We start from the raw sequence: 14,805 nt of genomic DNA on the forward strand, positions 1-14,805 counted from the left end.
AATACCGGGTTCTGTTTGGCCGGGTGCAGTCAGCCCCCACACCCCGGCTGTGCCCCTGCCTGGAGTGCGGTGAGAATTAACCCTGTCCTGGCCAAACCCAGGACAAGCCAAAAAGCGGTAACATATTGTATGGTGTTTTCTGAATGCGTACTTTTCTAAAGCAACTACTTTGTTTTTAACTTAAGCTTCTGTTGCTAGATGTCGTCTGTTACTGAAAATGGAGGTGTTACTGCTGGAAAACCAAATGAAGAGAAAACATATAAAAAGGTAAAGAAGACTTACAACCTTTTCATTGTGTGTTTTTCCTTTCATATTGGTAATTCAAACCTGCTGTAAGTGAAATACATTTCAGAATTGACTAAATAATAGAACAGACAAGACACATTCCGTAGGTTTTTTTTGAAAGTGCTTTATTCGTTCTGTGAAATCATAAGGCACTTCTACCCACTGCAGAGCTGACTATTTGAAAGCTTGTTCAGTACAGCTTTAAAGTATACACTCTTGCTAGACTGATGGAAATTCTTTGTTCTTAGCAACAGATACACCTCTGGGCATAAACACTTGTTAGAAATTTAGTACGGTAAGTTCCCAAATGCTTTCAGTGTTTATGTGATGTGTCTGGACTGCAAACCTATCCTACCACTTCCTGAGTGCTTTGCCAAAGAGTACATTTTCTGTTTGCCTTGTTTTTTAAAAAAGAAATGTCGTTTAAGAGAGGACATATTTAATGTAGGGGCGCATATCAATGGTAGCAGCATAGGGCTGTTTAGATGCTGTAACAGTAGCTGATACTGGTTTTGGTTTTGTCACAGCCTGTCCGAGACCAACATTATTTAGGTCCGCCTAGCACTGTTGATCACTAAGGGGAGCTATAAATGCACATTTTTCTATACGTATTCACACGCTCAAATTGTTAGCTGTCAGATATGATCATTTTCTTGACGGATCACCTCAAAGAAGTGGTGGGTTTTTTTCTTAATTTCTGTATTCTAGCACAGAGATCCCCATGCTCCTTTTGGGTTAGTGTTTTTAATTTCTTAGTGTTGCCTGCAGTGCTGCTAGTGAAGGCAGTGAGAGTAATAAGCTATTTCTTTTCCCACTGCTTTTGTTGGCAGCTACATTTTCAGTATCTGTGTGGCCTTAACATTCCGGATAATTTTCTCAGAAAAGACTGGAAATAATTTTTGAGCAAATGCTTTTTTTTCTTTTTAGATACAGGTTAGGTTCGGTATCCAAGGTTATGACTTGAAAATATTGAAGTCTAAATTGTTCTTGACATTTAGTATGAGAAAGGAAGAAAAGTTTGATGTCTGAGGTATAAACTTTTGCAGTTCTGTATTGCTAGACTAGACAAGACAAATCCTGGTAGTCCCACCATGCATGAGTTTCTGTTTGCCCAATCATCCTACATGCTCTTCCATGTTCCTGTTCAACTCTAAATTCATAATATTCCAGAGGAAGCATTTTAAAGACTTTTCACCATGACACAAATTCTTCTGTGTATTTACTGGAAATACATCTCTGACAAAACCTGGGATTCATAGTCAAATCACATTAGGAGATCACAGTGACTATCATCTCCAAATTCTGCCCTTTTCTCTGAACCACCTGTTGTCTGTGCTTGCATCTTATACCAGCTTACTTCTTTATCTTATGCTTACACCATCAGTTGTTCTGTGTTCAAGATCCTGTGTTGCATATGCCCCATAATTTAGTGTTATCACCAAATATTATCATTATGCTCCTGCTTTTTGTGATAATGTTGTTAAAAAAATTAGTAGATTTTGACCCTACAGTTTATGCATGCAGGGCTTGCTGGTAGCATGTCTTCACCTGATACTTTTGCTTTTAACAGTGTGTCTCTCCTCTTAAGCCAAATTCCTTACAAACTGTGCGGTCTCTGATAATTCTCATCTTCTCCAGATACATCATGTGACATTGTTTCTTCCAGAAGTCCTGAGGAATCAACTGCATGTGTCTAGAATGTTGGTTACAGGGTGAGCCTGGCAGGACCTGTGTTTGACGGAGGCATTTCATGCCATTTCCCATGTAGTTCCATATTTTTAGGTAACTTTCACAAGCAGATCTTGCTCTGATGAAGTCTTGTTTACAGTTAAGACTGTCCTGTTTTTTATTGGCCCATATCACTTTCCTTCACTCTGTTATATAGATATTCTATTTACAGTTCTCCAGTCACATATTGTTGCACTTGGTTTGTTTGGCTGGAAAATACTTGCAGTTGTGTCTTGTGACTTCCCGTGCCACTTCCTGCAGAAATCTGGGCCAGGGAAGAGCTTGTTTCCTCAGCTGGTGCATTTTCAGCTACTTGGGTAGTTCCTGTTCCCATCTACCACTGCTGCCCTTGATTGCAGTGGAAACATTTGGGCAAGATGCTCATGAAGTTGAGAGGTCAGACTGTGCTTGCTAACCCGTTCTTGTTGCTCAGAGGCTTCAATTCCACTTTTTTTAAAAAACCAAAAAAGCCCCACCTAATAAAGGTGAAGAAGGTTATGCTGTTCAGCTTAGAAAAGCAATGGACAGTACCTTGTCTTGAATTATGGCAATTCTGGTTTCTACTCTGTGCTGCTTTGACCTGTAATGTGTAGTACAAGGGCAGCTGTATAACTGCAGTTAAGATGGGACTGAGGAAGCTCATGAAGGACTGTGTGGCATGGGACCTGTGGTACTGGTGTGCCTTTGACCTGGAATATTCTTACCAGTGATGTGCTCCCTTGAAGAGGTCTGGTAGCCAAAGAATTTGTGTTGTGAGATGTGGGCGTGGGGGTTTTCAATGGAGCGATAGTATAGCTGGAAGCAGAATGAGTAACTAGCACGTGGTTCAGAAACACAGACATTAGGAAAGTTTTGTAATGTCAGGTTTTATGTGGGTAATTCAAGGGATTTCTAGTGATAATTCTGGGAGATAATCGTCCTGAAATGTGATGACAGTTTCAGTCTCAACCCCACCCCTGGTAAAAGGTCACCTTTGCAAAGCAGAGAGATTAGTGAAGGAACAGTTAATGTCATCCTGCCTTCGTCTCCTATTCTGGGACCCACTGGTTCCACATGAGGATGCTTTAACAGTGACTGTCATGAGCTGTGTGGTTTGGTCTTAGCTTTAACATCTTCCTTGGGCTCTTTATCATCTCACAGCCTAATGCCAGTGTGCCTCTTTATCCTCTCCCAGCATTTGCAAAGGGGCTTGCTGATTCAGAATCTGCAGTCACTTTATGGCAAACAATACATGATACTCAGATGCGTGCTGGAACGTCTGTAATGCCCAAAATAAAATGAAATCTCTAGGGATAAGGGATGCACTGATACTGCCCTGCTGAAAGGTTACATTTTCCTTGCATGGGGTGAGGGGGAGCAATCCTCAATCTGATCTAAAGAGCAAAATAGCCTCTTGTTTTAAGCAATTTTGCATTTGGTTTAATTATGTCTTGTGTCAATTCATCTTTCATAATAGTATGCAAAGATTATGTCTGTGCGGCTTTAGTCATATATATGTGTATAAAAATTACATACAAATGGGAAAAGTGATGCATGGAAAATGTCTGCTTTGTGGTGTAAAATCTGATGACCTGTAAGATAAAATTAAATAAATGTCTTGGCTATAGAGGCATTTTCCTTATGCAAGATCCAAAGACGAGTAAGCCTAACTTTCCATTTCGATAAAGCCACCGAAGGCGAAGGGCTCTGGAGTCGGAGGTTCCCGCCAAGGGACCCTTCCTAAAGTGGCAAAACAGCGGCGGCAAAAGCGCCGGGAAAGAGAGGATATCCCAGCCTCCCCACCCTGAGTAGGAAAGAGGGAGATTCTGACACGTGGCAGCTCTGACTCAGTGTGGCAGGGACGAGTGTGACAGCGGCCAAACTCCCTCATGTACAAGAGCAGCCCTCAGGGAACGCGGGCGAACAGGGCCGGCAAACAGGGTGCAGAGCAGCAGTTTGCGTGGCAGTTCCTTCAGGCAGGGAGCAGTCTCCTAGCTCAAGAGGTAAGTTCAAGAAGTTCAGGTGGTAAGAGGGAACCTAGCTTAGCCATGGTATCCACCCAGCAGAAGGCTACGTCCTCTGTGGTTGCCAGAAAGGAGGTCCCGACCCGGACTGAGCTCCCAGGAAAAGATGCAGCCGTCCAGGTCTCTGGCTGCAGGGAGTGCCACCAGCTTGCGCTGTAAACAGGTGGCAGGGGAGAGAACAGCTGTGTAAGGTGTGATCAGCTGGACTATGTAAGCCTGGTGGCAGAGCTAAGAGGTGAAGTAGATACCCTAAGGAGCATCAAGGAGTCTGAGCGAGAGATAGACTGGTGTCGCCATGCTCTCACCTCCCTGAAACCCGAACAGGAGCAGCCACCAGAAAAAGGCTGTGGCCAAAGGGAGCGGGTATCCTCCCCCCACCAGGAAGTAGGCAGGGACTTAAAGGGAAGCAGTGAGTGGAAACAAGTCCTCAGGCAGGGTAGCAGGCGAACCCTCTCCTTGCCTACCATGAGGTATGAGGCTCTAGCTGTGGAGGACTGGTCAGTGGATGATGTGGGTGTCAATCCGTCTGCACCAGAGGAGTTGTGGAGAACAGCAAGACCCACCCCCTGTATTACTACCACATCCAAAAGGAAGAAAAGAAGGGTCATAGTTGTAGGAGACTCTCTTTGAAGGGAACAGAGGGTCCAATATGCGGGGCAGACCCTCCTCAAAGGGAAGTCTGCTGCCTCCCGGGAGCCCTGGTGAGAAACATCAGTAGGAAACTTCCTAGCCTAGTGCACCCATCAGACTACTACCTGTTACTACTCTTCCACATGGGTGGGGGACGAAGTTGCAGTATGTAGCCCAGGGGTGATCAAAAGAGACTTCAGGGCCTTGGGGCGGCTAGTGAGAGAATCCGGGGCACAGGTCATTTTTTCCTCACTCCTTCCAGTTGCACATGGTGCCGCTGCAAGGAACAGGCAGACCCAATCTATGAATACATGGCTTCATGGCTGGTGTCACTAACACAACTTCAGCTTTTTTGACAACAGGATGACCTACACAGCACCAGGCTTGCTGGCATCAGACGGGATTCGACTTTCTCAAAGTAGAAAGGGGGTTTTTGTTTCAGAGCTTGCAGGGCTTTAAACTAGATATGAAGGGGGAGGGGCCTGCTGGTGACAAACTGTGGGGTGATACACAATGTTTGGAGGGACAGGGTCCTAATATGGGCCCTCAGCCTGTTGCCCAGAGGAGTGCTGGGGCCACTGCAGCCCAGTCAAAGTCTCGCAGCAATGAGCTGGGAGCTGCTGAGGTAGTAGGTGCTAACAAGGAAACTTCTGTGAAACACCCCAAGGGAAACAAGGGTTGTTCCTCTGTGAAGGTGGCATGGCCAGCAGGTCAGATGAAGTGCCTCTACATGAACGCATGCAGCACGGGAAGAGATGGAGGCTACCATGGTGCTAGAAAGCTACTATCTGATTGCTGTTACTGAAACTTGGTGGGATGAATTACGTAACTGGAGTGTGGCTATCGATGGCTACAGGCTGTTCAGAAGGGACAGGTGGGGAAAGAGGGATGGGGACACTGCTCTCTACATTAAGAAATCAATAAGTGTGAAGAGCTGTCCCTGAAGAATAGTGCTGAGTAGGTTGAAAGCCTGTGGGTAACAATTAGAGACCGAGGCAACGAAGGGAACCTGGTTGTGGATGTCTACTACAGGCCACCTGATCAAGGGGAGCCTGCTGATGAAGCCTTCCTCCTCCAGCTCCAGGAGGCTTCGCGCTCTCTGTCTCTCATCCTGTGGGGGGACTTCAACCACCCCAACATCTGCTGGAAAAGTAATGTGGTGAGCAGTAGGCAACCCAGGAGATTTCTAGAATGCACTGAGGATCACTTTATAATCCAGGTAATTGATACCCCTACCCAAGGGGATGCAATACTGGACCTGATGGTCACCAGTGCAGGAAAGCTCATCGGTGGTGTCAAGACTGGAGGCAGCCTGGGGTGCAGTGATCACGCATTGGTGAGGGATATGGGAAAGGCAAGGACTGTAGTCAGGACCCTGAATTTTAGGAGAGCTGACTTCCAGCTCTGCAAGCAGTTAGTCAGTAGGACCTCCTGGGACACAGTCCTCAGGGCCAGGGGAGCAGAACGGAGCTGGCAGATCTTTAAGGACGCTTTCCATAGAGCGCAGGAGCTCTCAGTCCCCAGGTGTAAGAAGTGAGGCAAGGAAGGGAAGAGACCGGCATGCCTGAGCCGAGACCGTCTGGTCAAACTAAAGGGCAAGAGGGAACTTCACAGCCAGTGGAAGGAGGGACAGGTATCTTGGGAAGAGTACAGGGATGCTGCCCTGTTGTGCAGGGACGGGGTCAGGAGGGCTGAGGGGTGGCTGGAGCTGATTTGGCAAGGGATGCAGAGAATAACAAGAAGGGCTTCTACAGGTATGTCAGCCAGAAAAGGAAGCTTAAAGAAAGCGTAACTCCCCTCATATTAACAAGAATGGCAACCTTGTATCAGCAGATGAGGAGAAGGCTGAGGCACTCAACAATTTTTTTGCATCAGTCTTCACTGGCAGCCTCTCTCCTCGCCCCTCCCCAGCTGATGAACTGCAGGATGGGTTCCAGAGGGGCAAAGTCCCTCACAATGTACCAGAAGACCAGGTTCAGGACCACTTGAGGAACGTGAACATACAGAAGTCTATGGGACCTGACAAGATGCATCCCAGAGTCCAGAGGGAATTGGCTGATGCATTGCCATATCAATGATATATATTGAAAGATCATGGCAGTCAGGTGAAGTCCCTGGTGACTGGGAAAAAGTAAACATTGCACCTGTTTTTAGAAAGGGTAGAAAGAAGGACCCTGGGAACTACTGACCTGTCATCCTCACCTCTGTGCCTTGAAAGATCATGGAGCAAATCCTTCTGGAAGCTATACTAAGGCACATGGAATACAGGGAGGTGATTTGGGACAGCCAGCATGGCATCACCAAGGGCAAGTCCTGCCTGACCAATCTCGGAGCTATCTATGATGGCATGACTAGATCAGTGGAGAAGGGAAGAGCTATGGATATGATCTATGTGAACTTCTGTAAAGCCTTCGACACAGTCCCTCACAACATCCTTCTCTCTAAATTGGAGAAATATGGATTTGATGCGTGGACTGTTCGGTGGCTAAGGAATTGGTTGGAAGGTCGCAGCCAGTGGGTAGTGGTCAATGGCTCGATGTCCAAATGGATGCCGGTGATAAGTGGTGTCCCTCAGGGGTCCGTACTGGGACGGGTGCTGTTTAACATCTTCATCAATGACTTAGCAAGATCGAGTGCACCATCAGCAAGTTTGCAGATGGCACCAAGCTGAGTGGTGCAGTTGATGCGCTAGAGGGACCTGGACAAGCTGGAGAGGTGGGCCTGTGTGAACCTCATGAGGTTCAACAAGGCCAGATGCAAGGTCCTGCATGTGGGCCGGGGCAACCCCCAGTATCAATACAGGCGGGGGGATGAAGGACTTGAGAGCAGCCCTGCTGAGAGAAACATGGGGTACTGATGGATGAAAAGCTGGGCATGAGCCAACAATGTGCGCTTGCAGCCCGGAAGCCAACCGTATCCTGGGCTGCATCAAAAGCAGCGTGGCCATCAGGTCAAGGGAGATGATTCTGCCCCTTTGCTCTGCTCTCCTGGGACCTCACCTGCAGTCCTGCGTCCAGCTCTGGAGCCCCTAGCACAAGAAGGACATGGAGCTGTTGGAGTGGGTCCAGAGGAGGGCCACAAAGATGATCTGAGGGCTGGAACACCTCTGCTATGAGGAAAGGCTGAGACAGTTGGGGCTGTTCAGCCTGGAGAAGAGAAGGCTGCGGGGTGACCTTATAGCAGCCTTCCAGTACCTGAAGGGGCCTATAGGAAAGATGGGGAAAATATTTTCAGCAGGGCTTGTTGCGATAGAACAAGGACTAATGGCTTTAAACTAAGAGAGGGTAGATTTAGACTCAGTATAAGGAAAAAAATGTGTATGGTAAGGGTACTGAAACACTGGAATAGATTGCCCAGAGAAGTAGTGGAGACCCCATCCCTGGAAACATTCAAGGTCAAATTGGATGGCGCTCTGAGCAGCTTAGTCTAGTTGAAGATACCCCTGCTCACTGCAGGAGGGTTGATCTATATGACCTTTAAAGGTCCCTTCCAACCCAAAGCATTCTGTGATTCTATGATTCTAACTAATTGACAAATATTAAGCAATGTTTTACTTGATCTGGAAATGTAAATATCCCATATTAGAAAATTATTCCTTATAAGAGAAACCTGGGGGAAAATGATAGAAAATATGTGTAAATACTTGATTTTTTTAATAATCTGTTTTATGCAAGTGTAAAAAAAAAATAGTATTTTTGTCTTGGAGATAAAGGTGGTTTTTATCCAGTGTAAATGAAACTGCTTGCCTTAGCCAATACAACTTGTCCCATTGATACAGAGATGAGTGATGACTTACTAAAACCTATTTCTATCAGAAAACAAATTGTTTCTAACGGCTGTCTGAAGAAAATTTTTCACTGGGGTGTGTAGAGAGCGGTCACATTCTTTTTCTTGTGATTCACTCCCCCTTACTTCCAAAGGCTCCGGAGTGGATGATGCCGATACTGCTTGGAGTAGCAGCTGGGATGGACTGACTAATGTAGAAAGGACATACAGCTGCAATTGGACCTAGTGACGTGGGACTCAATTGCTGCAGCAGATGGAGAATGAGTGGGAGCTAAAGACTCCTTAATCCCCTCCCTCTTCTGTTATTCCCTCTTCATTCTGTACTTCTGCCTTTTGCGCACTGTTCATACTGTCAGAGTATGCGCTGCAAAGGGTGGTGTTCTCATCTGATGCACCTCATCTCTGAAGACTAGTTAGTTGTGGTAAATTAGTTTGTAGCTCTGTGCTAAGAAAAAGCATTTAAATAATTCACTAATGAAAAAGGGCAATCTTCAAAATGTGCTTGTCTTTCCTCTGTGTGTATGCATCAGTGCATTTTGGCCTGCTGTAACTCCTTGACATGGTTAGCCTGTTGGAGAGTTCCCAAGGGGGTTACTTGCCTGTTCATCTTGGGGCAAAATGGAATCTTGTTTATAACAGAAAAGTTTATTTCTGACCTCTGGTATCTTTGCTGTGCTGTAGCAATATGTTCTAGACACCCTGAATCTGTGTAGGTTAGTTATAAGAGCTATCCATATATTACAGACAGCTGTAGTAGTAACTATTTTTTGTTGTTTTGAAGTTCACCTCAGTTGGGTAAAAATGAACTTTCTCCAGGAGAGCATCTCTGACTTCATCCAGGATAAAGCTTTCCAGAATAAGTAATTGGTAGGCCGGTCAATTGCATTTCTGGGAATTCAGATTCTTCCAGTATTTTCTTTATGATTTTGTTCAGCTCAGCTGAAATAGAAATTGGTAACATCTTTATCTGAATTAATTAAATCTGTATTTCTTTAATTTCCTACAATAGTCAAGTTTTGGTGCACTTCTCTGGCAGAAGAAAATCTGAGTTGCCAGCTGCATGAATGTAAACACCTTGGAGCTCCAAGAAAATGTCTGACATTACTAAAACCTTGTGCGAGGCCTTATTTTAGCTTTTAGTTTTTCTGCCACTACAACCTGACATAAATGCTCTTCTGGCTTTTAATTGTCTAATTATTTAGTCAAAGTCTTGAAAGATAATGAAAACCTTCTGTTTGTTTTTCTGGTTTTTTTTTTTTTGGAGAACCTCAACTTTCCCTTTATATCCTTAAAATGGTGCTATTTAAGGTGGGTCTATAGGGCTGTTCAGCTGTAAAGAGTTGTAATCTCTGAAACTCCTCCTGGGTTTTCTCTGTATATGTAAATTTCAAGAAGTTGCTAAGTTTACAGTGTGAATAACACCTAAAAAATTCCAGTTACTGTAATCAAAGAACTTAGTTAATGAAAGAGAAACTTCACGGATGATGTTCAATGTGGCTTTTAAGGTAGAGGGTTCAAATAACTTTGAGATCAAAAGTCTTAAATTATACGAACTGTGTCCAGCTCTTTGAGAGAGGGGTTTTTTTGGTTGGTTTGGTTTAGGTTTGTTAAATTTTTTTGTTTGTTTGGTTTTGAGGTTTTTTTTGTTTGGGTTTGGTTTGTTTTTTTTTTTTTTTTTTTGAAAGAAGCAGGGGGCGGGGGGAGAGGCTGTGGTTGTTTGCCTCATTTCATGCTTGAAGGTCCTAAGCAAAGTAGCAAAGGAGCCTGGCAACAAAATGCAGTCACCACACTGTAGCTTCTCTTGGATATCCGTCACAGTCTTGTCACTGAACTCTGGAGTATGCAATAGCTGCTTTTTTAAATTTCCTGCTGACAATTTGCAGACTTTGTTGTGAGAAGCTGCTGACACACATGCAGCTTTTGCATTGTGATGCTCTCAATCACACAGTAGTCCCTAAATCCGCTTCCTGACAAAACAGATTTTAGTAGCATCCTGATGCTTAGTACTAGGATGGTGGCAAGAATGAGGCACAGATAGGTCTGTCAAAGCACATAAAGTGTGTAGAAGAAAATCACACCAGAAAACAAAGCAGATTATATATAATGCACTTGCTGTGGCAACAGGCTACGAGATTGCCAGAATCTCTATTTGTAATCTGAAGGCTGCAACGTGTATACAATTAGACTTTGTTTCTCATAATTACCTGTCTTGCAGCTCTTCTGCTTAGCATATTACAAGCACTGTACGTAACCTGTTCTAAACTGCGTATCATACATGTGAGTCAGTTTGCCTGGGAGCGAAGGGAATTTGCCTGAATAAAGGAAGCCAGCTACCTATCGTTAGAGCTTGCAAACATGTGTGAGCAGCATTGCTGCATCGGTTTTGGCATTGGCTTATACCCTGTGCCTAATGTTGGCACGTAGGCTGCTTACTCTTGCAGATATTGAAACTTTGCTACTGGAGTTTTTGCTGCACTGGGACCTATGTTCTCAAAGGCAGACTTTCTGGCACTTTGTACATCTGCAAAGACACTGAAAAGACTGTCTTTAGTGGCTTTGCCTGGAGCAACAGCTACTACCACACTTACAGGTCTCAGATTCTTCTTGGAGAGAGAGGAAGAAACAAAGCACTTGAAGTCAAGGCTACTCCTGAAACTTTGGCATAAATGTTTTGAAATGGAGGAAAAATTAATTGAAAGCCATTGAGTCATCTCAATCCAGTTTTGGAAAATGAAGGGCGATCAGATTCAGCTTGGGTCAGCAAATCATTCTGATAGCAGTTGAGCTGGAAAAATCTAAAGTGTAGATGTCTCAGCTGTTTCCTGGGAGAGCGTCCCAACAAAGTTGTTAAAATTATTCAAAGAACTGCAAGGCAACTACTTTCACTGGCTTGAACAGTAATTGTATAAAGAGGGGCATAGATGATGCAGTATTATCAGTTGCACTTGTTTAATGATCTAGCATTTATGCTAGCATTCAGCATAGCATGCCAGAAAAAGATAAGGTCTACTGTTTATATTTTAATAGCACAGCTATTAATATGTATAATTTAGAAAGCATAGCCAACACTATATAGCACAGCATGTAGTGCTGCATTAGTTTGTACTGAGGCATCACTCTAGGATGCGAAGAAGAATAATGACAAAAGAATATGGCATAGATGAGTATAATTTCAGCATTCTGAAAGAAGAGAAACCCTGGATGTTTCTACTCTTTGCTGTAGACCTCTGTTTTTCTAGGTCTGTGGTACCATTTCTAATTACATCTTCATTGCACATCTATAATATATACAATCTTTTAGATTATTTTGGGTTATAGGTTGCCTTATTATAAGAGAAATATAGGGTAGAGTTTTCCTCTGGATGTCACAGCTGCTTCTTGCAAAGCAGACTGGTGGTGCTAAGGTAATTTGTTTCTGCAGGAAGAAAGAACAACTTAGCAACAGCCATTCATCCCTCTCAGATCTTGCCCCCCCACCCCCAGCAGACAAATCAGAGGTGAGGGTGGTGGGCAGAAGTCCAGCTTCATCAAGTGTGACCTGCAGCAGCTGGGCAAACAGCTCATAGAGAAAACCAGCGTGAACTGAAAGAAGGAGTACCGTGGCTGTAGTGGCCCACGGTTACAAGTTGTGGAGAAACAGTAAAAGTAGTTCAGTCAGTGGGATTTTCTAGTAGCTGTAATTTTTATGTCCATGACTGATTTAATGTAAAAGGAAATTGATAGCTCAAATGTAGCAGCTGCAGAGAGCATGCTGAGATGGGGTAGCCACCTCCAGAACTTTGAGGAGAAACAGCTGGAAGAAGTGTTTTTTCAACAGGACTATAAGCACAGCAGGCACTCAAAGAGGAGAGGACCCTAGTGCAGAAGCAATAGATTAAGCAATAATGACACATACATCTTGAATATAATTGCAGTTTGCTAATGTTCAAAGAGACCTTTTTCAAAATGTTGCTTGAAGAAGACATACTGTTTTTCAGCAGGCACTCTCCTCAAGTGGTTTGCCTTAAGGGTTTACACAGTTTGTGGAGGCTTAGTATCTTTTCAGGAGTCAGATAAAGACTATTAGCAAAAGTTAAGCTGTGTTTGCATGGGAGTGATAGTGTGCATGGATTCCTGGTACTTATGGTAACCAATATAACTGAAGAATCATAGAATGGTAAGGGTTGGAAGGGACCTTAAAGATCATCTAGTTCCAACCACCCTGCCATGAGCAGGGACATCTTCCACTAGACCAGGTTGCTCAGAGCTCCATCGAACCTGGCGTTGAACACTTCCAGGGAGGGGGCAGCCACAGCTTCTCTGGGCAACCTGTTCCAGTGTTTCACCACCCTCATGGTGAAGAATTTCTTCCTAATATCTAACCTAAATCTGGCCTCTTTAAATTTACAGCCATTCCCCCTTGTCCTATCACTACACACCCTTGTGAAAAGCCCCTCTCCATCCTTCCTGTCGGCCCCTTCAGGTACTGGAAGGCTGCTATAAGGTCACCCCGGAGCCTTCTCTTCTCCAGGCTGAACACCCCAACTCCCTCAGCCTGTCCTCATAGGAGAGGTACTCCATCCCCGTGATCGTCATCGTGGCCCTCCTCTGCACCCGCTCCCACACATCCGTATCCTCCTTATGTTGGGGGCTCCAGAGCCAGATGCAGTACTCTGGGTGGGGTCTCAGGAGAGAGGAGTAAAGGGGCAGAGTCACCTCCCTCCACCTGCTGGCCACGCTTCTCTTGATGCAGCCCAGGATACGGTTGGCTTTCTGGGCTGCAAGCGCACATTGCCGGCTCATGTTGAGCTTCTCATCCACCAGTACTCCCAAGTCCTTCTCCTCAGGGCTGCTCTCAAGCCACTCTCCGCCCAGCCTGTACTTGTGTTTGGGGTTGTCCCGAGCCACGTGCAGGACCTTGCACTTGGCCTTGTTGAATTTCACATGGTTCACGCAGGCCCACTTCTCCAGCCTGTCAAGGTCCCTCTGAATGGCATCCCTTCCCTCCAGCGTGTCAACCACCCCACACAGCTTGGTGTCATTGGCAAACTTGCTGAGGGTGCACTCAGTCCCACTCTCCATGTCGCCGACAAAGATATTAAACAGCAACAAAGATATTAAACAGCAGATATTAAAAGAATAAATGCTTACTTCTAGTAGTAAATTCATGGCTGTCCTAACCCGTGTGGCTTTAGTCGTTTTGACCAAGTGACAACCAGTGGATTCCAGTGGATTTCTTTTCTTTTTATTATTATTTTTAACTTTACTGAGAGTGCTGCCTGTAGGAAAGCAGCTGTTCCACACCAGTTCAGTTCATTAAGTCCCACCAAGCAGCAGAATGGGCTGGTGAGGGAGATGAGAGCAGACTTCTCCACAGACAGTAGTAGAAAGAAATGAACTAATGGCAGTCGGAAGCATGTCCGTGCAGAGCAGTGTTAGTGGTGGCTTCTGCTCACATTTCTTACACAGAACTGTGGCAACTAGATGTCTCTACCATTTCGTTAGACAGATTTTAAAGCCTGTTTGAATGATGGTAGTACGGAGGGTGAAAGAAAGCAAAGATCATCTTGCCTTCCAGAGTGGTAATGAGGTGGAGTTGCTGAGGCAGAGTTTATTTTTTTTTTTCTCATTGCTTTATGGCACTACAGTAGGGCAGGTGTCTTCTGGAAGAATTACCATCTTTGCCCCACAAAGTGCATAGGTCAAGCTTTATCTGCCATAAAATGAGTTATAAAAAGGGAATACAGATAAACAAGGACAAAGTTTACATCCACACAGTCCTAAAGGGTGAACCTAGGATGTCTGCTTTTAAAGAAGGCAAGAATGATAGTTATATTTTTTGCGAGCTGCTTGTGGGGATTGCATAAAGACTCAGCAAAGAAAAACTGAGAAGAATGTGAAAATAACTCTGTGAATGAGAGTAGAGGGGAACTTCTATTAAATTAAACGAAGCCTGCATCCCACTCAGTTCCTTTCTGCTCGTGATTTGTTAAATGATGTGTTTTCTGTCATTAATAGTCCCATACAAATACAGAGAAAATGCAAGAAAACTTGTTTAAAAGAATAAACCTGTTTACCGTATCTGGAGTCTTTGTGCAGTAGGTACTCATAACCAGTCCTTTACCGTCACATCAGTGATTAGTTAGGTTTGCCAGCCACTTGCAACCTTCACACGCTAATGGAAATAATTCTTGAGCAGTGTATAATGTACTTTCTGATATGTATATATTTTTTTTGTCATCCCTGTTTTTTTTTTTTTTGAAGGACAGACTTTTCCAATCTTTTCAATGGCCTTGTCCCTAATTTGCACAATTGTTAAATAGCTTCAGTTGATTTTTTTTTTTTTGTTATCTGAATTTACATTGCCTTTACATACATTATGTGTGTCTGATTA

The 14,805-nt window shown here is 44.4% G+C and overlaps 1 protein-coding gene across 6 annotated transcripts in view; it reads left to right on the forward strand.

Moving 5' to 3' along the window:
- The window catches only part of PIP5K1B (phosphatidylinositol-4-phosphate 5-kinase type 1 beta), a 139,947-nt gene that overhangs the window by 43,552 nt on the left and 81,590 nt on the right, over window positions 1-14,805 (forward strand). For 4 of the 6 annotated variants that reach the window (XM_075411083.1, XM_075411084.1, XM_075411085.1 and 1 more), the window contains one exon: window positions 186-267. In XM_075411083.1, the coding sequence (XP_075267198.1) occupies window positions 186-267 (82 nt within the window). The remainder of the gene's footprint in view (window positions 1-185; window positions 268-14,805) is intronic. The other 2 variants (XM_075411081.1, XM_075411086.1) reach the window with 1 other exon arrangement.

This window comes from Opisthocomus hoazin, chromosome Z (assembly GCF_030867145.1).
Source record: "Opisthocomus hoazin isolate bOpiHoa1 chromosome Z, bOpiHoa1.hap1, whole genome shotgun sequence".
Taxonomy (NCBI): Eukaryota; Metazoa; Chordata; class Aves; order Opisthocomiformes; family Opisthocomidae; genus Opisthocomus; species Opisthocomus hoazin.